We start from the raw sequence: 26,768 nt of genomic DNA on the forward strand, positions 1-26,768 counted from the left end.
TTCCCAACTTTGGCCCTTTAGGTACTCTGAACTTCAGAAGCTTCAACCAGCTTGACTGACAGCCAGGAAGGTTGGGAGCTGAAGTCCGAAACAGACGCCGCTCAAAGTTGGGGCGCTCCCGCGAGACGCCGCCCTCTCCCCGGGAGTCTGGTCCGGGCAGGTGTTCCCTTGGGTTCCGCCGCAGTCCGCTCACGTGCGGCCACGTGAGGGGAAGTTCTGGCCCCGCCCCCGCAGGCAGCCCCTCCGCGCGCAGCCCCCTTCCCCCTCCCGCGGCGCCCGCGCGACCTCCCGTCCCGCCTGTCACTCGCGCCTCCTCCAGCCAATGGCGCCGCCTCCTGTCACCTTTTCCCCACCCTCCTCCTGGGAGAGGAGGGAGGGAGGGAGGGAGGCGGGGGCTTGGAGGGAGTTGAATGATTGAACTTTCTTTTTGGCGCGCCCCTCTTCTCCCTCACTCGCTCGCTCGCTCGCTCGCCTCTTCCCCTTCGAGCGGAGTTTCTGTCGTGCTGCTCGGCGAGGTGGCAGCGTCTCCTTCGCCTCCTGCTTCCTGAGGCGCCTCGGGCCGGCGTTTGCTGCTGCTGCTTCCTCCTCCTCCTCCTCTTCCTCTTCTTCTTGTCTCTCAGCGAGCCATGGGGCGGCGGCGGCGGGATCCCGGCGTGGCCTGGCCCCTTCTCCTCCTGGCCATGGCCTCCGGCTGGGGCTCCGGGGCGGGCGAAATGGCTCTTTCCCGGCGGCAGGACGACTCTTTCTCGGCGGCCGGCAGCGTCTCCGGCGCCCGGTGCGCCTCCCGGTGCCTCAGCCTGCAGATCACGCGCATCTCCGCCTTCTTCAAGCATTTCCAGGTGAGGCGGGAGCTCCCCGGAGGCCCAGCAAGTCCCCGCGAGTTCCCAGGGCCGCCTCTCCTCTCCAGGGCTCGCCGCACCTGCCGGAGTCCTTCGGGAGGAAAGAGGCGCCAAGGCCGGGCTTTGCGGGAAGCCGCTTGGGTGGCTGGGCTTCGACTGGGTGGCCATCCGTCGGGGGCGCTTTGATTGTGTCCCTGCAGGGCAGGACGGGGTTGGAGAAGGTGCCACTTGCGATCTCTTCCAATTCCAAAATCTGTCATCCCTGGGAGTTGAAATCCCCCAGACTTGGGACAGAAGTCCCCCAGAGGACTCGCTTGGGCCTTTGCCTTCAGCTCCTGCCGCTTGGCTTCGTCCTCCTGGGCAGGTCTTTCAAGGGACTTCCTCGCATTTCGGGTGGGGACACATCAGGGTTAGGCTTTTCCTCAACACGGGGAAGGGGCGGCGAGAGTGCAGCTCTGCCATCGAGGCCATGAGCTGGGTCTGTTTACCTTGGAGGAAAGAAGACTGAGAGGAGGAGACAGGAGAGCCATGCTTCAATATTTGGAAAGATATCACATTGAGGAGGGAGCAAGCTTGTTTTCTGCTGCTCTGGAGGCTAGCACAGGAGCAAGGGGTTCAAACCCAACATCTTCATTAATGACTTAGATAGAGGAAGGCTTAGAAGGCAGGATCATCAAGTTTGCAGACGACACCAAATTGGGAGGGATAGCCAATACCCCAGAAGACAGGAGCAGGATTCAAAACGATCTTAACCGATTAGAGAGACGATTGGTCAAAACTAACCAAATGAAGTTCAACAGTGACAAATGCAAGACACTCCACTTAGGCAGAAAAAAATGAAATGCAAAGATACAGAATGGGGGATGCCTGGCTTGAGAGCATTATGTGAGAAAAAGATCTTGGGGTCCTCGTGGACAACAAGTTAAACATGAGCCAACAATGTCATGCAGCAGCTTTAAAAGCCAATGGGATTTTGGCCTACATCAATAGGAGTCTAGATCCAGGGAAGTCATGCTACCCCTCTATTCTGCCTTGGTCAGACCACATCTGGAACATTGTGTCCAATTCTGGGCACCACAGTTGAAGAAAGATGCCAACAAGCTGTAATGTGTCCAGAGGAGGGCAACAAAAATGATCAAAGGACAAGCCCTATGAGGAACGACTTAAAGAGCTGGGCATGTTTAGTCTGCAGAAGAGAAGGCTGAGAGGAGACATGATGGCCATTTATAAATATGAGAGGGGAAGTCATAGGGAGGAGGGAGCAGGCTTGTTTTCTGCTTCCCTGGAGACTAGGATGCAGAACAATGGCTTCAAACTACAGGAAAGAAGATTCCACCTGAACATAAGGAAGAACTTCCTAACTGTGAGAGCTGTTCATCAGTGGAACTCTCTGTCCCAGAGTGTGGTGGAGGCTCCTTTGGAGGCTTTTAAACAAAGGCTGGATGGCCATCTGTTGGGGGTGCTTCGAATGTGATTTTCCTGCTTTTTGGTAGGGGGTTGCACTGGATGGCCCATGAGGTCTCTTCCAACTCTTTGATTCTATGAAGCTTTAGGGAAAGAGATTGAACATCCTTTCAGCTCCCAATATTTTTGGAAGCTTGTGTGACTCTGCATTAGCAAGAACTTCTTGAGGGGAGGAGCTGTTCGGTAGGGGAATGTGAGGAGTTTCCTTCTCTGGAGGTTTTGAAGCAGAGGCTGGATGGCCATCTGTCCAGAGGGCTTTGATGGTGTTTTCTGCATGGCAGAATGGGACTGGACTGGAAGGCCCATGTGGTCTCTTCAATCTGTAGCAGAGGTTTGAGCATTGGACAATTTTGAGCAGGGTTCAAATCCCCACCAGGCCATGGAAACCCACTGGGGGATCTTGAGCAAGTCACACTCTCTCATCCTCAGGCAAAGCCTCCCTCCCAAGCCTGCTCTGAACACATCTTCCCAAGCAAACCTCAGGATCTGTTCCCCCTCAGCATACTGGAGCAAAGCGTGACATCTGGAGATGTGTATTCATAAGGATGAAGGGAGAGTGTTTTGGCTACGAAGGTGATAGTTATTCACACAGATTAAATCACAGTTTTAAAAACTTGAAAACCTGAAGCAGTGGATCAAAGTTAAGCATCTTGGGGTTGCAATCCTGAGAGTAACTTGTACCAAACTCAGTGGGATTCCCTTCTGAGTAAGCAGTGACAGGATTGTACTGTTAAAAAAAATGATGTACCTGTTAACATTCATCTGAATGCAGAGCCTACCACTTATGCCTCTACATGGTCAGAATAGGAAAAAAAATAGGACATTCCAAAGATATATAAACCTCACTTGTGGGTGAAACATCAGGAGAGAATGCTTCTGGAACATGGCAATACAGCCCAAAAAGAACTCACAGCCACCTAGGAAAAGAGCCTCCCCCCCCAACAACAACAAAACTATTGATTTCATCTTTTCACCCTCTTCTTGCAGATTCATGTAAATGTTTTCCATCTTGTTAATACTCTGTATGGAACTGATGGATATTCTTCATTGCTTGTTTTATATATATACACACACACACACACATATATACGTATATGTATACGTATACGTATAGAGAGAGAAAGAGAGAGAGAATTGTCCATTCTTGGATCTGGGGCTGATAGATCTACCTTAGATTACTCATTAAGACACTTTCTTATGGTAATAATTATGACCAGACTGATAAAAAAGACAGTTGGCCCTTCTTTCCCAACTGGTTCATGTACTCATTTAAGTAAATGTGATAAATAGTCTGGATTAACCAGTCTGCATTAAAAAGTGGATTTTCAATGGGCATTTTGTATTTATGTGCTGAATGGGGATAGTCGCTTGGATTCACAATTAGGTGCATGCAACCGGGCTCATGAACTTCCTAGCTTTTTTCTCCCCTCAGCCATTCATTCTGCCTGCAAATGCTGCATAGAATGGTCCCTGTAGAACAGAGTAAATTGGAGAAAGGGAAGGGAGGGGTCCACCAAATTGGGCGGAAGCATCTTCTGTACAGAGAAAGTGAATTCTTGAACCAATCTTGTGAATTTCTGAGTATTGTTTTACTCCTGAAATAACTGAGAATTCTCATGCAGATATTTTATTTGTTTTTGCTAGCCGAGTTTTTCTTTTTGAATATGTGTGTGAGAGAGATAAACTGGATAAAGTGATGTTTTCTGTACATTTTTATCATGGTTAATGAATGCAGCTCTATATTCTAAAACTATACTTTTGTAACATGAATTGGAAATATCAGTTTTCTTATACATTAGCTAAGAATAGTTCACCACATTGAGCTTTACTGAGTTGAGAATGCTAAATTCCATTCAAATCTGTGGATAATAGCCTGTCTAATTCTGTATAAGTTTGGGATGTAAGTTAGGAAAACAGTTTGTTTTGGAAAAGTTGACTCTTCAATGTAGGGAGGGAAGATGTTTTTTCATTGAGTCTCTGCAGGTTCCCATTCACTGCATATAGGGACTGGCAATTATTATGATAACACAGGATATGCAACATGTAACTTTTATGCTTTTTGTCATAGGAAAATAGGCTGGGATAATTCTCTTAGCACATTGATGTATGTATTATGTTTTTGCTTTGTATAGAAAATGGCGAGAAGAAAAGAAATGTCTCCCTTTTTGAGCCTGAATTAATATCTGCTTAAGGGGATTGATGAGAAATGACCAAGTTTTCAGAACTTTGACTAAAACTTTTATGGGGTATCAGTATTGTGTACTTATGTTTATATCCATGTGCTCATATTATGTAGTCATATTACTGACATTAGCTATTTGTACTACCTTTTTAGATGTTTTGAAATTTGTTTTAATAAAAGGACACAAAAAATCTTTTGGAACAGGTGTTTCGTCTTAATGAATTGGCCATTGTTGCTTTTCTTTGACCTTCATGTCATTTCCAATGTGTGGTGACTCTTAAGTGTCATGGGATTTTCTTGGCAAGATTTGTTCCAAGAGGGCTTGCCATTGCCTTCTTCAGAGGCTGAGAGGGTGTGACTTGCCCAAAGTGACTCAGTGGGTTGTCATGGCTATGTGGGGATTCAGATCAACATCTCCAAAACCTTAGTCCAATGCTCAAACTATTACACCATATGTTGGTAAGACAAGCTTTTAAACCCATGACTTTTGTAAACTGTGTCAATTTTTCGCAGAATGTATTCTTGTAAATCAGCTAATTCAGCAATGCAGAAAACAAGGCACTCGACTATTGTGATAGCGAAAACACAGATGTTACATGTTGTTATGTGTTTTGTCATGCAAGTCTTACAGGGAATAGAGGCAATGGTATCTGAATGGTAGTTTGAGTTGGGCTGGGCAGACACCATGTATTGTATATCTTATTGACACTTCTTAACATGTTCAGGTTTTCTCTTCCATTGTTTTCTGTGCTTAAACACATATTTTACTTTCAGCTGCACAAAAATATAGGACATAACTGAGGCCATACTTAGCCCCAAAGTCAGAACTGCCTTTGAATCATATGAGACTAACAGTGCAGTCTTGCATGTGGCTGTCTGAAATGCACTGAGCGTGTTTCTTGTGTGTATACAACTGCGGATTTTCTTGTAATGTTTCCCATTTATTCAGAACCTGGAACCTAAACAGAAATCTTTACAGAAAGCTTTCCAAAACGTATTGAAACAACTTCTGTACTTTATTATAAGTGCTTATGTAATTCATGTTACCATACTAGAACTCTATACTCCAAAAGAGAGTCAAGCAAATTTTTGTTTTGGCTGTACAGACTACATGATCAGCTTTGGGGTAGTCAAAGGAGGGGAATAAAAGCACTTTCTTTAAGAAGAGGATTACATTGTGCATCTCATGCTCATTGCAAAGTGCTAAATCAACAGTGTGGGAAGGACTCTGGGCGTCTGTTGTTACTTTGGTATGTCAAATTAAGTACACTTACTTAAGCCCTCTTAAAATAAATAGAGCTCAGTTTTGTGTTACAGAGTGTGGAGTTGCAGTCTAGGTATAGATTGTACCTGATGTTATAATGTTACAGGTGTGGCGGTAGAATTTAGCACGTCTCATGGCATTGAATCACTATGTATTTTGGAGAATTTCAGCAATTTTAAACATTTTTGTCATAATTCTGGCTGCTCTAAAACGTAAGCAGAGATTTTATCAAATTCTTACATTTTAAATCCATGTTGACTTTGCTACATATTGATGACACAAGTGGCTTAAGAACTTTGATATTTACATCTGAAGTATTTGCCTTTTATATCTGCTCTCACATGCATTCTCTCATCGTTGATTGTGATGTAAATTTTTCCTGAAGTGAGTAGCGGAGTAATTATACCAACAGATTGGTGTAAACCATTACACTCAATATGAGGTACTTGGATAAAAAAAGAAGCTAGCATGTGAGGCATGAATGTCTAAAATTGCTTCTGGGACTTGCGTCCACTAAGAGTGAGAGAGTGTGATCTTTACAAGGTTGCCCAGTGGATTTTTGTGACCTGGGGGGGGGGGGAGAGATTTGACCCTTGGTCCTTGTCTAACTCTCAACCACAAGACCTTACTACAGTGGTTCTCAGCCTTCTTAATGCCACGACCTCTTAATAAAGTTCCTCATGTTGTGGTGATCCCCAACCATAAAATCATTTTTGTTTCTACTTCATAACTGTAATATTGCTACTGTTATGAATTGTAATGCAAATATCGGATATGCAGGATGTATTTTCATCCACTGATCCAAATTTGGCACAAATACCCAATACACCCAAATTTGAATGCTGGTGGGGTTGGGGAGGGGGATTGATTTTGTCATTTAGAAGTTGTAGTTGCTGGGATTTATAGTTAACTTACAATCAAAGACCATTCTGAACTCCATCAACAATGGAATTGAACCAAATTTGGCACACAGAATTCTCATGACCAACAGAAAATACTGGAAGCGTTTTGGAGTTGTAGTTTACCTACATCCAGAGAGCACTGTGGACTCAAACAATGATGGATCTGGACCAAACCTGGCACAAATACTCAATATGCCCAAATGTGAACACTGGTGGAGTTTGGGGAAAATAGACCTTGACATTTGGGAGTTGTAGTTGCTGGGATTTATAGTTCACTTACAATCAAAAAGCATTCTGAACCCTTCCAATGATAAAATTAGGTTAAACTTCCCACACAGAACCCCCATGACCAACAGAAAATACTGTGTTTTCTGATGGTCTTTGGTGACCCCCTGACATGCCCTCACGACCCCACCTGGGGTCCCAACCTCCAGGCTGAGAAATGCTGCTCTAGCAGCATGGGAACCCCCCTCTCAAAACAAATGCTGCTACCCTCCCCTCCCCCGGCAGGTTCATCTTAGGATAGCCCCAATTTGAAAATGACATAACACACAAAAACAGTATGATGGACATCTGCTTTCCTATCTTGCAAAGTATTTGAACTTCATAAAGAAGATACAAAGAAGTAGGTGTTATTACTTTTTTTTGTCTATAGCTACCTTGGCCTCGATCCAATTGAACTTGAATAGATCCACTGAAAAAATTGAATCTGGATACATTTATCATTCAGCAGTGGACTTGCTGGTTCTAGTCTAGCTTGGACTAGAAGTAGGTGTAAACTTTTGAAGTCAAGTTATTATTTGTAGACGGTGCAAATGAACCACTACGAAAGAAAAGATATAGAAATTCATGTTATTGTTTGAAGAATTTAGTGTGGCTTAAGTGTATGTGTATGTGTCTGTACAGATCTAGTTAAATAGAGATATTACTATTGAATTCCATTCATGATGAGTTAAGGGCTCTAGACAGTAAAGATGTGCTGGAATGTAACTTTAAGAACTGTCTCCTATGGCCATGCATTTTCTTCAGAAGATACAGTAAAAGCAGGAAATCATTAAACATAGTTAATTGTCTTGAAAGGAGATTAGGCTTTTTTGAAATTTAAAAAAGCCCTGTTGTCATTTGGTTGTAACTCTTTTTGTTTTACAGTCTCACTGGCTTTATAAAGGAGGCAATTTGCACTAGACACTTTCTAGTGAAAGGCCTTTTTATGTGTGCTCTTTCTTGGCCTGATTTCTTTCCAAGCAAAAACTGCTGACAGAATGCACATTGCCAAACAATAATGATTACATTTTAATTAGCTGGGGTGAAATAAGCTGCAAATTACTCAGTTAAGACTTAATAACTGCCTGTGCCCCCCCCCCCTTTCTGCAAATCAATTGCAAATCGCTGACTCTAACCCTAACCTGTGAAAGCGCAGTGCAATCTGTTTAAATTACAGAGGATTAAATTCTTCGAAGACTTGAAATGGCAGTGGTGTAAAAAAAAAAAGCAATCTGATCTTGTTAATAAATGTTCAGCTCTTTTTTCTTTTAGAAATACAAAGCACCGGAAAGGGATATGGTAAACTGTGTATGGTCTCACAATTTGAGATGTGCAACTGATGACCAGGTCAAGCAGGTGTGTGCAGCATTGTTCTAACATGAAAACAAAGATGACTTTACTGCTGCTACTTTACCATAGCAATTTGAGAAGGTCTTTAAAGTGTAAATGACTCCACAGTATTATAAATCATTACCTGTCTTAGATTGTAAAGAAAGCCAAATCCTGAACAGCAGGAGTAATTGTCTTTTTAGTAAGAAATACAAGACATGTGTGTTCTGTCCTAAGAGAAGTCTGATTCATCTGCACCACTCTTTGATTTACTGTGTGGAGACTTTGCTTTGATGGCAGTTAGTAAGCGGGTCTCAAAGGAAGTTAAAGTAGGTTAAATGATGCTTTTTACTGGGCCAGCCTCTTCTGGGAATAGTGTACAAGCTTTTGGTGTTTATCAGGACTTTTCTTTACAGTTCAGAATTGTGCACACTTCTTTGCAACGTGGATTGGTCCCGTAGAAAACATGATTTAATGGTGTGTGTGTTCTATTAATGACAAAAAAGCTTGCTGCAAATTAAACACGAAAGTGCAAATGTGAACAGCTGTTTATTTTTGGGACTGCAGGGCAGTGCATAATGCATCTATTTTTGTATTCTTTTAAAGCAGCCTTTCTCCATTATTTGATTCTAGAAACTCATGTCCATCTTCATGACATAGTTGCTGAAATGCTGTTACTAGATCAGAGATACATAGTTTTGAATTTTCTTTAAACTCTAAATTTCACTGGGTAGCCTGAGGCCTATATTGCACAACAAAGATGAGAGTAAGCTGGATAACCTCATGTGTGCAACCTTGCAATGTGAAACGTGGAATAGGAGACTGTGGAGAAGTTTGGATCCTTTCAGTAAAGCCATGGATTTATTTTTTACTTGTAGTTTATGGAACCCATTTTCTACTCTACCTAATGAACAAATACATTAAAGCTGTTCTTTACTGAGATAAAATGAAGAGTCTTAAACCTTGCTCTGTACTGAAACATATTCCAATGTGTCACTCAATTGACTATTCTTCTGTTTTTTGCTTTTTACTGTCTTGTCTATTTCAGGTAAATTTTGGTTCCAGTATCCATAGTGATGCTGTCTGTGGATAAAATGAAATGCATCCGTAGGGCACACGACTGGGGAAGATTGTACCGTGAGGAATCTGCTAAAAATTTGGAGTATTTTGTGATCTTTGCACAATTTCCAAATTAAATCATGTAGTTTGATAAGATCTTTAGCTTCTCTACCAAAGAGTGCTGGTTAGTTGGTCTCAAATATTAGCTTGCGTTTTAGGTTTTTTTGTCTGAGTGAAAGGGATTGTTGCCATTGTCAGGAAGAGGGAGAGAGTGCATTGGGGTAATGGGAGGCGGCGGGTTGTGTGGAGTGTTATACCATGAGGCATTGGATTGGCTCAGTTGATGTGTGATTTGTGAGAGAATTGAAAGGAAGAGAAGGTGTTTCTCTGTAAACCAAGTCATACATGAGATTTAGAATGTGTGGAAACATGAAACCATTAATAATACCAAATCCTATTGAAATGAAGGATTCTGGCCTGAGAATACCATAGGGTTGTGTTGAAGGTCCCAGAAAATGCCTAGAAAAAACATATTTTATTGGATGTGCATAAATGAAACTACGCATACCAATCCTGAGGAAAAGGAGGCTGTACTGTGTCTGTAATGAGTAATCTAGCAAGTTGTTTCATAGACAACTTTAACTTGTAAGTCATGTAATTAGTATTTTCGAAAGTAATATTTCAAGCTCTATTTCAATGTGTCTGGAGGGCACATATAACATGAAAGACTTACTGCATTGAAACCCCTGCCATTCACAAAAGCTGGGATAGGAAGTGTCTAAGAATTGTAGAGTCTCATTTATTCCATTGAATCCATTCATATCATATCTACCCCCCCCCCCCCCCCCCCTGGCTACAGGCCTGGCACCAACAATGGAGTTGAACAAATCTTGGCACACAGAACTCCCATGACCAACAGAAATACTGGGAGGGTTTGGTGGGCATTGACCTTGAGTTTTGGAGCTGTAGTTCACCTACATCCATAGAGCACTGTGGACTCAAACAATGATGGATCTGGACCAAACTTGGCACAATTAGCCAATCTCCCAAAATTTGATTACTGGTGGGGTTGGGGGGGGGGATTGATTTTGTCATTTGAGAGTTGATGTTGCTGGGATTTATAATCAACCTACAATCAAAGAGCACTCTGAACCCAATCCATAATGGATCTGTACCAAACTTGGCACACTACCTACATGGCCAACATTCAATACTGGTGGGGTTGGGGGGGCTGTTTTTGAATTCTGGGAGTTGTAGTTCACCAACAATCAGAGAGCACTCTGTACTAAACTGGTCATAGAATCAAAGAGTTGGAAGAGACCTCATGGGCCATCCAGTCCAACCCCCTGCCAAGAAGCAGGAATATTGCATTCAAATCACCCCTGACAAATGGCCATCCAGCCTCTGCTTAAAAGCTTCCAAAGAAGGAGCCTCCACCACACTCCGGGGCAGAGAGTTCCACTGCTGAACGGCTCTCACAGTCAGGAAGTTCTTCCTAATGTTCAGATGGAATCTCCTCTCTTGTAGTTTGAAGCCATTGTTCCGCGTCCTAGTCTCCAAGGAAGCAGAAAACAAGCTTGCTCCCTCCTCCCTGTGGCTTCCTCTCACATATTTATACATGGCTATCATATCTCCTCTCAGGCTTCTCTTCTTCAGGCTAAACATGCCCAGTTCCCTAAGCCGCTCCTCATAGGGCTTGTTCTCCAGACCCTTGATCATTTTAGTCGCCCTCCTCTGGACACATTCCAGCTTGTCAATATCTCTCTTGAATTGTGGTGCCCAGAATTGGACACAATATTCCAGATGTGGTCTAACCAAAGCAGAATAGAGGGGTAGCATTACTTCCTTAGATCTAGACACTATGCTCCTATTGATGCAGGCCAAAATCCCATTGGCTTTTTTTGCCGCCACATCACATTGTTGGCTCATGTTTAACTTGTTGTCTACGAGGACTCCAAGATCTTTTTCACACGTACTGCTCTCGAGCCAGGCGTCACCCATTCTGTATCTTTGCATTTCATTTTTTCTGCCAAAGTGGAGTATCTTGCATTTGTCACTGTTGAACTTCATTTTGTTAGTTTGGGCTCATCTCTCTAATCTGTCAAGATCATTTTGAATTCTGCTCCTGTCCTCTGGACTATTGGCTATCCCTCCCAATTTGGTGTCGTCTGCAAACTTGATGATCATGCCTTCTAGCCCTTCATCTAAGTCATTAATAAAGATGTTGAACAGGACCGGGCCCAGGACGGAGCCCTGCGGCACTCCACTTGTCACTTCTTTCCAAGATGAAGAGGAAGCATTAGTGAGCACTCTGTGTTCATCCACTTAACCAATTACAGATCCACCTCACCGTAGTTTTGCCTAGCCCACATTGGACTAGTTTCCTTGCCAGAAGGTCATGGGGGACCTTGTCGAAGGCCTTACTGAAATCCAGGTACGCTACATCCACGGCATTCCCCACATCTACCCAGCTTGTAGCTCTATCGAAGAAAGAGATCAGATTAGTCTGGCATGACTTGTTTTTGATAAATCCATGTTGACTATTAGCGATGACTGCATTTGTTTCTAAGTGTTTGCAGACCGCTTCCTTAACAATCTTTTCCAGAATCTTGCCTGGTATCGACGTGAGGCTGACCGGACGGTAGTTGTTTGGGTCATCCTTTTTTCCCTTCTTGAAGATTGGGACCACATTGGCCCTCCTCCAATCTGCTGGAACTTCTCCCGTTCTCCAAGAACTCTCAAAGATGGTTGCCAATGGTTCCGAAATGACTTCCGCTAGTTCCTTCAATACTCTGGGGTGTAGTTGATCTGGCCCTGGGGACTTGAACTCATTAAGAGCGGCCAGGTATTCCTGGACGACTTCTTTCCCAATTTGGGTTGGATGTCCTCCAATCCCTCATCCACTCCATCTTGCTGAGGTTGAAGACTCTCTTTTTGTGAGAAGACCGAGGCAAAGAAGGCATTAAGTAGTTCTGCCTTTTCCCTATCCCCTGTCAGCATTGCCCCATCTTCTCCTCGAAGAGGTCCTATCGCCTCTTTGTTTTTCCTTTTTCTACTGACATAAGAATAGAAGCCCTTTTTATTGTTTTTAATGTCCCTGGCAAGTCTGAGCTCGTTTTTTGCTTTAGCCTTGCGGACCTTTTCCCTACAGGTGTTGGCTATTTGAATTCTTCTTTGGTGATTTCTCCCTTTTTCCACTTCTTGTGCATGTCTCTTTTGTGTCTTAGCACAGTTAGAAGTTCTTTGGACATCCATTCTGGCTTCTTTGCACTTGTCCTATTTTTTCTCTTTGTTTGCACAGTTTGCAATTGCGCCTTGAGTATTTCACTCTTGAGAAATTCCCATCCATCCGTAACTCCCTTGTCTTTTAGTATCTGTGTCCACGGAATGCTGCTTAGCATTTCCTTCATTTTTTGGAAATCAGCTCTCCTAAAGTCCAAAATGCGGGTTTGACTTGTCTTAGTTTCGGCCGTCCTTTGTACCTCAAATTGCAGGAGCACATGGTCACTTGCCCCTAAGGATCCTACCACTTCGACCGCATCGATCAGGTCCTCCGCATTTGTTAGGATGAGATCAAGAGTAGCCAATCCCCTTGTTGCCTCTTCTACCTTCTGGACCATGAAATTGTCTGTGATCTATTGTCATGTGATCTATTCAGTGTATATGTCTGTGAGAGCAGGTGGTAATGAGAAGAAAAGAAACAGTGAACACTTAGTTAGTTCTGAACAAAAAAATCCCCATTCATATTTAATTTCTTTTTAGTTCTGATAAAATGAGATGTGGTTTATTTTTCACAATGATATTTCATCTGAATTCAAATTATTGTGCTTTAATATTTTTCAGGGACTAAATTTATAGCAGTTTTATTACAAATTGGGGGTATATGTATGTTGGAGTGTCAGTATCCCAAAAACAACTGGAAAAGTATAATAATTCAAGCATCTACTGTACTTATAAAATGCTTTCTAGAATCACTTTTGTAGAATTAAGAGGAGTAATTATGCTGGGGTGAAAATTGCTGGAAGAAACATTAACAACCTCAGATATGCAGATGACACCACTCTGATGGCCGAAAGCGAGGAGGAGCTGAGGAGCCTTCTAATCAAGGTGAAAGAAGAAAGCGCAAAAGCCGGGTTGCAGCTAAACGTCAAAAAACCCAAGATTATGGCAACAAGAATGATTGACAACTGGAAAATAGAGGGAGAAACCGTGGAGGCCGTGACAGACTTTGTATTTCTAGGTGCAAAGATTACTGCAGATGCAGACTGTAGCCAGGAAATCAGAAGACGCTTACTTCTTGGGAGGAGAGCAATGTCCAATCTCGATAAAATAGTAAAGAGTAGAGACATCAGACTGGCAACAAAGATCCGCCTAGTCAAAGCCATGGTATTCCCTGTAGTAACCTACGGATGTGAGAGCTGGACCTTAGGGAAGGCTGAGCGAAGGAAGATCGATGCTTTTGAGCTTTGGTGTTGGAGGAAAGTTCTGAGAGTGCCTTGGACTGCGAGAAGATCCAACCAGTCCATCCTCCAGGAAATAAAGCCCGACTGCTCACTGGAGGGAAAGATACTAGAGACAAAGTTGAAGTACTTTGGTCACATCATGAGGAGACAGGAAAGCCTAGAGAAGACAATTATGCTGGGGAAAGTGGAAGGCAAAAGGAAGAGGGGCCGACCAAGGGCAAGATGGATGGATGGCATCCTTGAAGTGACTGGACTGACCTTGAGGGAGCTGGGGGTGGTAACGGCCGACAGGGAGCTCTGGCGTGGGCTGGTCCATGAGGTCACGAAGAGTCGGAGACGACTGAACGAATGAACAACAACAAATTATAATTATGAAGATAGGCTACAACAGAGAGAAGAATCTCTGCCTCGGCATCTTGCTATGCTCTTTTCCCTTCCCATATGGTAAGAAAATGAGTGAGCAGCAAGTAAAATTGAGTTCTTGAATTTAGGAAGGTGAGATTTAAATCTCCCCTTGTCATTATTCCTTCAGTTGCTGAACAGAGGGACTTTGTACACACAGGAGAGAGAGAGAAAAATAAAAGAGATTATGGTTATCTGTACAGACTGCCAAGTTTTGTCTGAAGTTCACTACAGGGAATTTGCTTATGCAGCCCTTGCTCTCAAAAAGTTTCCGCGTCCCTATGTAGTGAACCTTTAGTAAGTGTCACAGTTGTAGGGAGCCAATGTGGTGTAGTAGTTAGAGCACTGGACTATGACTCTGGAAACAAGGGTTTGAATTCCCACTCAGTCATTAAACCAACTGGGTGGCCTTGGGAAAACCATACTTTCTCACACCTCAGATTAAGATAATGACAAACCTTTTCTGAACAAATATTTCGAAGAAAACCATGTTATAGGTTTGTCTTAAGGTTGCCATAGGTCAGAAGCAACTTGAAGGCACACAACCGCAACAATCACAGTTGTAGTCCTGCATTATTTTCACATATTTCTTGAATATTACCATAAATTGAAAAATGATATTGCCATGGGGTGGCTTCAGGACATGACTAGTGTACAAGTCAATCTATTGTATTTTGGTATATTGATAAAATGTCATTGCTCCTATATATATGTGTGTGTGTGTGTGTGTGTTTATTGTTGCAGCAAAAAATACATAATCAAAAAGGACAAAGAAAAAAGACACACTTAAACCAAACAAACATAACATAATTAAATAATAATTGAACATAATTAAATAATAAAAATCAAATTATATATAAGTTCACTGAGCACCCTTCCACACAGAATATCAAGGCAGATAATCCTCAATATCTGCTTTGAACTGGATTATCTGAGTCCACACTGCCATATAATCCAGTTCAATGTGGATTTTATACAGCTGTGTGGAAGGGACCTGAGGCTGAATCTACCCTGCCCCATATCCCAGGAACGATCTCAGATTATGTGTTTATCCTAGATTATCAGGCAGTTTAGACACATATAATCCAGTTCAAATCAGGTAATCATGGATCAGATTCCTGGAGTATAGAGCAGTGTAGGACCCTTCCAGACAGGCCCCTAACCTGTGTTGTTAAACCCGCCTCAGGTTAATCCAGAGTAAACTGGGATTTCTTGAGATTGCCTTCCAGGATCTTGAGCACCAACCCCCATTGCCATCCCAGTTCTTTGGGCTCTAAAAGCTTGAAGGAGCAGCAGGACATTCCACCCTCCCCTCCCAGACCCCCCATTCTCCCTCTAAACTTACCGAAGAGGGGTGGCTGCATCCTTAGGCCTCTCAATGACAGCTTGAAGGAACCAGGCCCCTTTAGTAAGTTTAGAGGGGAAATGGGGGGGGGGGGGGTTGCAGGCTGGCTAGTTCTGCTTGACCCAGGAGGGCATGTAGTCACCCTCCATGGAAAATTCTGGGGTTTGGTGCTGCTGGGATTTGAAATTACTATTCCTCTCAGAATTTTGGCCTTTCTGGAAGCACCCATAGATCCACCCTGAAAAATTTGTTAAAAGCAATTATCAAGTGTGGAATTATCTTTTTTTATTGTGATCGACTAGAAAGGTCTTTTCATGTGTGAAATCCAGGCACTCTTTCCACTTAGTCCTAAGTTATATTCAAAGTGTGAAAGAAAAAGATTTGTGAGCAGCTAGAACTGAAAGCAAAACTTTCAGTTCCTTTGTAACCTGAATTGGTTACCTTTCTGCTTTTTAAGATCTTGTATTTCTTTTATTCATTTTATCCCAATTGCAAATGTCAGAAAATGACTTTCTAGAGATGTGCAGTGTGATCAGGAAGCCCTTTTATTTGTGGATTTGAATTTATGTGTTTAGTAAAACTTGCCACACCACCATTCCTTTCACATAGGCTAGACTGTGATGTTAGGAATCTCCTCATTTTTAATTACATTGAAATATTGTGTTATTAGGTTTTTCCCTGTCTTCTGCAAATACTTTCTTCTCTATATTGCCCACAAATGTAGATACATCATTGAGGAAGCCAGGGTATACAGTCTTTAAAGACTTCATCAGACAGGCTGATTTACCTGTCCTATGCCACTTCCTTTCCCTCTTCTTCCATGGTAGAAGAAGAGAGGAAGTGGTGCACGCTGCCACTGTGACAACACAGGAGATTTCCCATGTTGTCTTAGGAGCAGTGGGGGAAACTGGGCGGTGACGCTTCCTCCCATGGAATGGGGGTTGGGATAAGTTGTGCAATGCGGGATGTGGAACGATGGGTTCTCCACACACTCTGCTGGGACCCCCATGGATTTGTCACTATGCATGGTGAATCCTTAGCCTAATGTGATAAGATTGTATGTAAATCAGGCAAGAGAAAAAGACTGTTGAAAACAGTAGTTCTCACTCTTTGGTCCTCCAAATGATTTGAATGGAACTTTTAGAGACATAATAATCCCTAGTAACCAGGAACCGAAGGATTTAAACATCTAAAGATCCGACAGCTGAGAACCACGATTTGAACTACTAGTGGACATGTTAGAGTCAACCTGTGTTCTGAAGTGGTACCATCTAGGAAAGGTTGCCATGTTGGCTAGGAGTCTGAAAACAACAATTCCCTGAGTTATAGATTTCATGGATTCTACTAGAGGAATGTTTTAAGAACACAGAGAAAATGAGAGGACTGAGTTGTGGATTTTAAGTAAACCAATTTCTATAGAACACATTCTGTTCATTATACATTGCATTTTCTAGTTTATTCTCTGAAGAAGAGCCTGAGGTACTAAATATATCAGGATATAAATCTGTTTGCATCTTTAGTCGTGGACTTGGCTGGTATACTTCCTCTATCTGCCATGATCAATTTTGTCAAATACCACCAGGTCATTACATGTCTGCAAAAAGCATACTTCATGATTTTGTAATTTACATCTTTGTCCTTGGGCCCTGGGATGAAATGAAACAGATGAAGAAAATGTTGCTCTCTGTTCAAAAGATTTTCTTTCATATTTCTGAAAATGGATTTTATGTCATTTTTGGTTATAAACAGAAAGGTATTGGAAAATACATTGAGTGACTTTTTAAACAATGTGTTCATTGCCTAGCAATATGTATATACTATCACTGTTCAATATACAGTAATATTGCTGTTTGATCAGTTTTGAATGAGTGGCCTGGCCTTTTTGTCTCACTAGTATTCATGGTGTGTGTTTTCAGTATGTGTTAATTATTGTGGATATTTTCTTGAATGGGCAATTCACTAGCAGGATTAAAGTATTTGACTAGTTCCTGCAGATTATATGTATGTGCAGATAAATCCAAACTGAGAATTTCTTGTTAAAACTGGAAACAGAATGAAGCATTAGACCAGTGGTTCTCAACCTGGGATCCCCAGATGTTTTTGGCCTTCAACTCCCAGAAATCCTAACAGCTGGTAAACTGGCTAGGATTTCTGGAAGTTGTAGGCTATAAACATCTGGGGACCCCAGGTTGAGAACCGCTGCTTTAGACATTGACATATTGCCTACCAACAATTTAATACTGGCTGTAATACCTACCTACACAAGTGTACAAGTAAATACGTTTAGCAAAATGTTTTTTACGTACCTTATTATCAGCACCTTGACAGTATTTTAGGACTTCAGTCATGGAGCCAATGGCTCCCACCACACACCAGCTAAGTACTTCCAGGGCAGCTCCATGGCTGAAATGCTGCTGCCACCAAAAAAATGGTGATGGCAGACAACGGCAAGCTCCCTGCCTTTCTATAAAGAAAGATGTGTTGAGCCACTGAAAAAGGGCTCCCCCCATGTGATGAGGAGGGGGGAAGCCACAACAGAACAGGGTGTGGGGCGACAGGTTCCCACACCCTCTACACAATTGCCAACAGGACATGGCGATCTGGGACATCTTCAGCGGTCTGTATTACAAGGTTGTCAGTCAATTCCTGGTGCTTAGCAGTAAAGGTTAATGATAAAGCTTAAACCAGCCATGGATTTATAACACTGTTTGGGATGTGTGCATGGCTGGATTAATGTTTGTTAACATAAATGAAAAACAGCTAATCTGAGTAATTACTAAGACCCCTTAAACTAGCTGTTGTTATTCAATAGTTAGTCATTTTTTTTATCTACCCACAATATGTATTAAAGAGGCAGCAAGTGATTTGGAAAGAAATAATTCTACTTTGCCTTAGTAGAAGGCTGGTCCTATATAAAAGTAATGCTATGAAATCTATAGAGTTTATGAAGCATCCATTTCCTGGTTGTTTTTAGTAAGTCTGAAATAAGATAGAGTAACTGAGACTAGTTTAATGTCCAATCTTCTGTTGTGGGTAGGAATTTAGAATGTATCTGGTCTCCCAACTGCAGGTGCTCCTGGATGAAACAGATTATTCAGATTCATTTCAGTCTGGTTTCAGGTCTGGCAATGGAACTGAGACAGGTTGTTCACCTTAGTAAATGTCTTACAGGGAACAACAGAGGAGGAACACATTCCTGTTCATCCAGCTAGACCCCTCAGTAACTTTCAATTATTTTGACCATGGTATTTTCCTGTGTTACTTCTCTGGTTTAGGGTCCAGAGACACCGCTTTACTGTAGCTTGGTCTTTCTTGAAGAGCGAAACTCTAAAGGTGGTGCTGATAGATGCCTAATTGTAATTCTGTCCAATAACCTGGGGTATTTTTCAGCATTCAGTTATGTCTCCCATGCTGTTTAATATTTACATGAAACCTCTGAGAAAGGTCATCTGGATTTCTGGAATTAGGTTCAGGGCTTCTTTCCTTTCCATTTAATTTCAAGGACAATGTTTCTGTACTAAACCAGGTTCTGCTGTCAGTAACGGACTGGAGGAAAGTGAGTAGATGTAGCCCCATACAGTACCACCTTCTGAGTTTGCCCCTCCAAGAATGACCAGAACCAGTATAGAGTAGTGTTCCCTACCCCATTCTAGAGAGGCATCCTAGATGGATTCCATGGTGAATGATATTGCAAGCTGCTTAGAGGTCCATCAGCACCAACAGGAACAGTCCTCTTCTCTAGTTCCTTTTGTAGGCCACCAGAGTGACTAGAATTGTTTCTGCCCCATCACCTGTTTTGAAACCAAATTGAGATAGATCTAAACAATCCATGTGTATATATTGTATTACACTTTGGGTAATTTAATATGGGAAAATTTAAGAACTTCTTTTTAGAAGTTTTAAATTGTTCTTAAATCTCATTTTTTTAAAACGATCTATTTTAGGATTTATACTGTGCCATGTAATATAATAGTAATAACATTTTTCTTTATTTTGCTATGAATGTTTGCAGTAGTCTGTGGCTATAGGCAATACAATTTTGAATTCAAGATAATCTGTTTAATCTAGGAATTGAGAGTAGAGGGAGAATCAATAAGAGAATTAGCAGACTGTGTGTATGGATATTTATTGGGGTATTATTCCAACCAATATATTCCAAAGGCAAGAGAGCTTAACCTGAAAAGAAGCCACACAGCCGTAAAATAATGCAGCTAGTTACTGCTAATCTGTTATTGCAATCATTGCTCTTTGCTGTCAGTCTCTCATAAGAAGAAGGAATGACTAAGAAGCAGAAAGTAGTGCATGAAATATTACTTTAAAGTTACTGCTGGCTAGGTTTTGTAACAGGAAATAATAAATCCTTGGCTGGCACTGAGTCTGCTGAAGCATTCTTGTTAACTTATGTTATTTATGGCATCCTCCTAAACTTTTATTTCTGTTCCTGTCCTTTCATAAGCATTTGCACAAGTATTACATTTCACATTTAGTTATACATGTGCTTTAATACATTGAGGATAATTTATGAGGCTTTGCTGCCAACCATAAGATCAGTACATTTGAAGTTCTGACTGTTGAAGATGTAATGTACTTTTCAGTTTAAGATCTGTCAAGATGTAAGTATTTTTATTTGTAAATATTATGGAAAGGTCCTTCTTTTGGCTGGTTTCATAGCCCTAAGATCCACTGACAGAGAAGTTTTTGAATACAGTGAAAGTTTTCTTTATTGCTCCACTGGCAGAGAAGGATCTATAGCACTGGAGTGTTTTACTAGTGCTGGCAAAGACACCAAGGAAGTGGGGAAAGTACACCTCTACGCAATCCCAAACTGACTCATAAAACATGCATACCCATGAATATGGAAGTAGTCCTCTACACATTGGCTCCACAAGAAACCTGTGTAAAATTAAACATTACCTTCACTGTGTCCCACAACATTTTCTCTATTTTCCCTTCCTCTTCATCTGAATTGGGGATCTCTTGGATGCAGTGGAACTATTGGGATCACACTTGGTATTTAAATTAAAACCATTATCTGGTCAACCATGATAATGATCCATGAAGCTTGGTTAAAAGATACTCAGATGTGCATGGATGCCATAGGGTACTATATAACACTTACAGTAACCTGTCTGACAAAGGTGGAAAATAAATTAGATGCATATGCAAATGAATTTTCTATGCATACCATGTTTATTTTGTATATGTTGTAATGTACATGCATAGGATCCAGAGTGAAGCATTGGTGAATCCCTGTTTCTGTGTATCTTTTTAAAAATAGTCACTATACTTTTGTGTGGCAAAATACACAGTGGTTAAATATGATAAAATCCATAAATCATTTTGATCACAACATCTGCCCCCGCCCTCCAATACTGGTATTGGTAAGGGTTCTTTACCTGGGTTATCAAACAAGCATATAGAAGATTTCAACCTTGGGCATTCCTGCTAGGATAGGAAAAAATGGTGCAGTGGTTGAACATTGGACTATGACTCTGGAGACCAGGGTTTGATTCCCCCGCTGGGAGATCTTGGGTGTGTCTCATACCCATTATAGGTTTGTTTTAGAGTCACCATAAGTAGGAAATTACTACAAGGTACACTAAATAGCACCATCATTGTGGACTAAGAATGGAAAAAGTGAACATTTTTATTGTTTTGCAAATTATCCCTGAAAGTCCAGATTTATGCAGGTTTATTTTACCATGAATATTTTACTTCTGCTTATTCAGACTTCCCAAATCTATTAATGTTTGTAGTAAAAATGTAGCTGGAAATTAACATAGAAAGTTTTTGAAGAAGATATATCACTAATTCTCCCTGCTCTTTCTATTCCAGAATAATGGTTCCTTGGTCTGGTGCCAGAATCACAAACAGTGCTCAAAGGTATGGTAGTTTTTCAGCTTTCTATAGTCATTGCTTGTTGTACTTGTGGATTCATCTGTATGTTTCTGGGTTGCTATCTGTAGGAGTTGCTTTATGCGCTACAATGTTTTGCACTATAACACAGTTGCTGGAATTACAATATCTTAATCATATGTAGATTATTGATAACTTAGTGCACATACTTACTACATATATACACATATTTAGATGGCTTTTCATTAAGCTATGCGATTAAATATTAAATAGAACCCAGTGTATTAATATTTTGACTTCCATGGTACATCTCAGTTCTCCTGCTTGGACTCAGTGGGATTTAAAAAGTGCCTATTTCAGGTGCCTCACTACTGTTTAAAAGAGTTAAATATGTCTAATACTATTTATTCTGTAGTTAGTAATTCTTGAGAAGGTAGAATAGTCAATCTTATTTTTTAAAAAATCTACCCAAATTCCAAGCTGATGGAGGTCCAATATTTTATTCTACTTGGCAATTGAATTTTCTGAAGAGTTAATTTTTTTAGGATATTTCTGATGGTCTTGTAGTTGCCTTTTTGTGATAGCTGACTTTTTGACCCTCCTAGATTAGAGTGCAAGTGAGCTAATAACTGTTTGATTCTACTAGAAAAGCATCTTGCTAAGTTGCCTGGAGAGAAGCAACAATGATTCATCAGCTTTAGAAAGTCAACGTGGAAGTACAGGGCTTAGGCACTGACTGTTCTTTTCATCCACATACAAAGCTGAGTGGAGTGCATCTATCCCACTGCTTCAGAAATTCAGCTGCAAAGCTATTAAACAAGTACTCTAATAATTGACGGAGAAAATATTATTTAGCCTATGTAATTCCATGATTCCGTAATGTGGAGGAACATGTATTGAAGCATGCTGACATCTATATTTCATTGTTGATTTTTTGAGGAATAGGTAATGAACAAGAACCAAAGCAATGCTTGATCTTTACTAGTTAACTAAATAGAATATATTGTGTTTTCTGCTTCACACTGCAGAAAAATACATTAGGTCTTCTATTTTTACCAGGACTGCTTTCAAAATGGAAATATCACAAATAAAAAAATCTACTATTTTTTTAAACCTGAGAGAACACTTCTCCAAAAATCCATAGGTTCAGGTCAACTCTATGGTCCACCATAGAATCACTCCGGGGAATGTAGAGATTCCTAGAGAAAACGTATTAATCAAATCCGCGAATAATCAAATCAAGAAAAGTCAAACCTGCAAATGTGGAGCACTGACAGTATCTTGAGAACTTTACATAAAAATCTCTTATTCAAGGATTCCTTAGAAAGCATTTAATTTTTTCTCTCATATCAGCTTTTACCACCAAATTACAAGAGTTCATTTTAGGTCCCATGTACACTGCCATATAATGCAGTTTAAAACTGCATTATATGGTCGGTGCATATTCATGTGATGCAGTTTAAATACATTGAACTCTACATTATATGAGTCTACACTGGCCATATAATGCAGTATGAAAGTTGGATATGTGTCAGTGTAGATGGGGCCTTGGTTTTGGATTAATAGTAATCATACCCAAAGAGGGTTCTGGAGAGGAAATATTAAAGAAATACTGTACAGTTCTTTTTCTTCTTCAGCCCGAATGAGACTGCTGTGCTGTGAAATAAGGAAGATCCATCATGTACGTTACTATGACATGTTTTGAAGTAAGGACAGACTCTTTTAGGAGAGGCCTTGCAAATTTCATTTCATAAAAAAACAAAGAAAAGCAACAAGGCTTATGACTTGGCTGATAACTAATATTGGAATGAGTTGATTGTGTAAAATTATCTTTTAAAAGCATCTTATTCTTTTCTTTCCAAAGAGTTACTGCAATTTTTAAAAGTGCAAAATTGTATTATACAATTTCATCAGCTTTGGCATTACTCTCCCATTTAATCAAGTATTTGTATAGCTATTATAAACATAATAGCTCTTCCATTTCGAAGAGATTGACACCTGTACTAAATCTTTGTCAGACACTTAAAACGCCCTTCTGATTCTTTTAAAAGTAAACTTATATTACAGAGACCTGTCTGGATGAGATGGTGGGGTTAAAGCTTTGGGTCCTTCCAGATGGGTCAAAATCCTGAGTGGAACTGGAGCTTTGGAGAGCCCTCCCCTTTCCAAAGCTCCTGACACATCATTTTGACATGATAGGATTTTACTCCAAGAGGCCTGCAGATAGAAGGAGGCCTCTCCAATAAGCTTAGGCGGAAACAGGCGGTGGAGTGGCAGTGGGGTCCTGAGAGTCAATCAGCACGGGCCCAACACCAGGAAAGATTCAGGCCTTATTGGAAGGTCTGGATCTTCACTGGTATTTTTTTAACCCAGCACAACTTGGAAATCCAGGTTTACTCTGGGTTAAATCAGATTAGTCTGTGTTGTTGTTTGGATGCCTCAGGCTAATCCAGAACCCATTATGGGTTTGGAGCCTGTCTGGAAGGATCATCTCTCAGCTCTGCCCACCAAGATTCGTTCAGCAGCAGGAGGCAAGGCCTGGAGGTGGAGTTGCAGTGGTCTGCTGGGAAAACACACCCCTGACCAGATGCCCTGTCCCTCAGTCTATAGGGTTTGAGTGTGTTTACTTAAAAGTGTGAAGTCAGGAAACCTTGTAATGCCTTTGATGCTGCAGGAAAGAAGTATATAATTGTAGATATGTATACCAGTTTATTTTTACTGTAATTCTTATGTGGAAATAGATGAGAATCACAAGGAGTCATATGTCTTCTATCCCTGAATGTGTTGTGGTTATTGCGACCATTTTCCGTTTTTTTGTGTTGTAAGGAAAAGAATGCCCATCTTGGCACACCAGCTTTCAGCGTGCAATATTGATTTCAGTTATTGATTTGAGGCTTCTGTTCCTAGAGAAATGTTCCTCATACAAAGTATATTTTAGCTAGGTGGATTCAGTGGTAGTCAGCAGTAAGATAAACAAAGGAGAATTTGACCCACTTATGGTAGTGGCCTTTCTTGAGTTACTCAGCTATAAATTCATGTTTCTTTGCAAATGCTTTTGACAGCATGGATTTGTTTGCTTTGAACAGATGCTTTGATTTGGAAATTTTCATAATCTGTCTCAAGAAGGAAAGTACAGTATGTCTCTCAAATAGGTGCAAAAGAAAGATACTACTTCCACTTTAGTATGCAGCCAAGGTGCTCTATAGATCAAAGCATATTTTGCTTTTACTGAGTTGAAAGATTTGTATGGTATAACTGCTCAAGTAAGTACAAGGGATCCAAACTGCAGCTTTTAAGCGGCTTCTATGTTCCAGGTTGTGTAAATATGGCTATTTGTGAAGATAAATGATAAAGATTAAAATAGTGATATTCAAATTCAGCAAAAACATTTCTTCCACCTACAGTCAAAGTAGAACTTGGGAAGGCAAAGAAAGCAAATTTAAAGGATCCCAGAAAAGTTTGTAGAGATCAGAGGTGGGTGAGAAAGAGAGAGTTGTGTCCTGCAGTGACATGTTGGATGGCAGTCACTGTACTTTTGAGGATGCTACATCAAATCTCTTTCCATAATCTCAATCTCTAATTGTTTTTTAATTACTCACTGCCTCAAAGTAATTTTAGGAAAGTTACTCATATACAACGTCTCTTTCATCACTTCAAGGACAAATATAGAATACACTGTAAGCATCAAGATACTTCTAAAGTCTAATCTAATCATTTCAGGTAGCTTTAGAGATTAAAATGTTGACTAATTCAAAGAAATTAAAAATGTACAGTTAAATCTTCTTTTGACACAGCAAACTGGTCTTGAAAAGGTTTCTTCATTTATTTGGCCATAAAACTGTTTTTTAATGAAAACTAAGAAAGGTTACATTATCCTGTCAATCTGTTACAGTTTCCCACAAGTAGCATTTGTAAGACAGCACATGTATTGTTCAATAGACAGTGCTATGACAGAAAAAAACCCAAAGTAAGGCTGGATGATTCTCTCTCTCTCTCTCTCTCTCACTCTCTCTCATCTCAATTTCTTGCATAGCGTTCAAGAAAAATGGTCATCGGCCAATGGTAATTTAAAAAAAAAATTGACTTCAGAGGCATACATTACTACAACTTTTACACATCTCATGCTGCAGGACATATGGCTGGATTAATACTGTTTTAGGAATAGAGTTCAATGGAAGACCATCCAAGAGTAATAATAATAATAATAATAATAATAATAATAATAACTCTATTTATAACTCGCTCTCTCTCCCCGAAGGGACTCAGGGCGGTTTACAAAAATTATCAAAATGGCAAACACTCAATGCCCAAAAACAATGAGACAATCAAAGCAAAATGTAAAATAACATAAACTCAATACAATTTATAAACTAACTTCTAATACTTTGCATACCTCTCACAAAGTTAAACCTGAGTTTGGATTGTTTTTTAAAGACAGGAGAAATGGCTCAATATAAATTTTGGAGTCAGTCTTAGCAGTTGTAGTAGTTCTGAATGTGGGGAAAAGTGGTTTCTTTTGGACATAGAAATATATCCCAGTGAAGGGGGGTGTTTGTGCATTTTTTAAAATGAACTGAGTAGTGACGGAACTGGAGTAGAAATAGGAACTGAACCAGCTTGAAACCGTGTACTGTAGTGCCTTATGTATTGGATTATGACTCTGCAGCCAAGAATTCAAATTCCATCTCAATCCATTGGGTGAATATTTTTTCCAAGAAAACCTGACCTAGGGTCACAATAAGCCAGAAATGACTTGAAGGTACCTAATAACAACAGCAAGGGATGGGACTGCCTTTTCTGGATACTTTTCACAGAGCAGATACTTTTGAAGTAGATTAGCCTGCTTATTTTCTTTCAGCCTGATTTTCAAAGGTTTAATACAGTGAATGGTGTCTCTCACCTGTAAGATTTGAAGTGTGGGTAAGCAAAATACAGCCCATGGATTACATGTGACTAACTATTTAAAAATATCCCTGTCACTTCAAGAGCTTCCCAATGACCCAAACAATCCCCTTTAATTGCTGACAATCTTTAATGGTATTCTTTCAAGGCAGTTGTTATTTTGTAGCCAACGTTTTCTATTAGAATTTAAGTCATGTCCAAGAATTTAATTTCCTATTTCAAGTTTTTAAATTGTTATATGAATGTTTGTATTCATTTATTTGTGGAACATAAGGCACTGTTGATGTTCTCAGGGATATCTGTCTCTAGCCTAATGAAACATCCAAATAAAGAAGAGTTCATTAAGTCTGAACTTTGTTCCATTTGGCTTTACATCTTTTGATTCCCTTCTTTCCTGAGTTCAGTCATTCATTACCTATCTTATACCACAACTGATTTTATCTTCTTGTCATCACTTTTAAAGATCTGTGTTACTACAGTCTTTCCTTAATTATCTA

General features: G+C 40.6%; 1 protein-coding gene across 2 annotated transcripts in view; it reads left to right on the forward strand.

Annotated features, from left to right (window-relative positions):
• Window positions 1–381: 381 nt before the first annotated feature.
• Window positions 382–26,768, forward strand: part of ANOS1 (anosmin 1) — a 124,462-nt gene continuing 98,075 nt past the window's right edge. Inside the window, exons 1-2 of one of the 2 annotated variants that reach the window (XM_067466809.1) lie at window positions 382–839; window positions 21,349–21,396. In XM_067466809.1, the coding sequence (XP_067322910.1) occupies window positions 627–839; window positions 21,349–21,396 (261 nt within the window). In that variant the 5' untranslated portion in view covers window positions 382–626. The remainder of the gene's footprint in view (window positions 840–21,348; window positions 21,397–26,768) is intronic. The other variant, XM_060769921.2, reaches the window with a different exon arrangement.

Source organism: Anolis sagrei, chromosome 3 (genome assembly GCF_037176765.1).
Source record: "Anolis sagrei isolate rAnoSag1 chromosome 3, rAnoSag1.mat, whole genome shotgun sequence".
In the NCBI taxonomy this organism is placed as follows: domain Eukaryota; kingdom Metazoa; phylum Chordata; class Lepidosauria; order Squamata; family Dactyloidae; genus Anolis; species Anolis sagrei.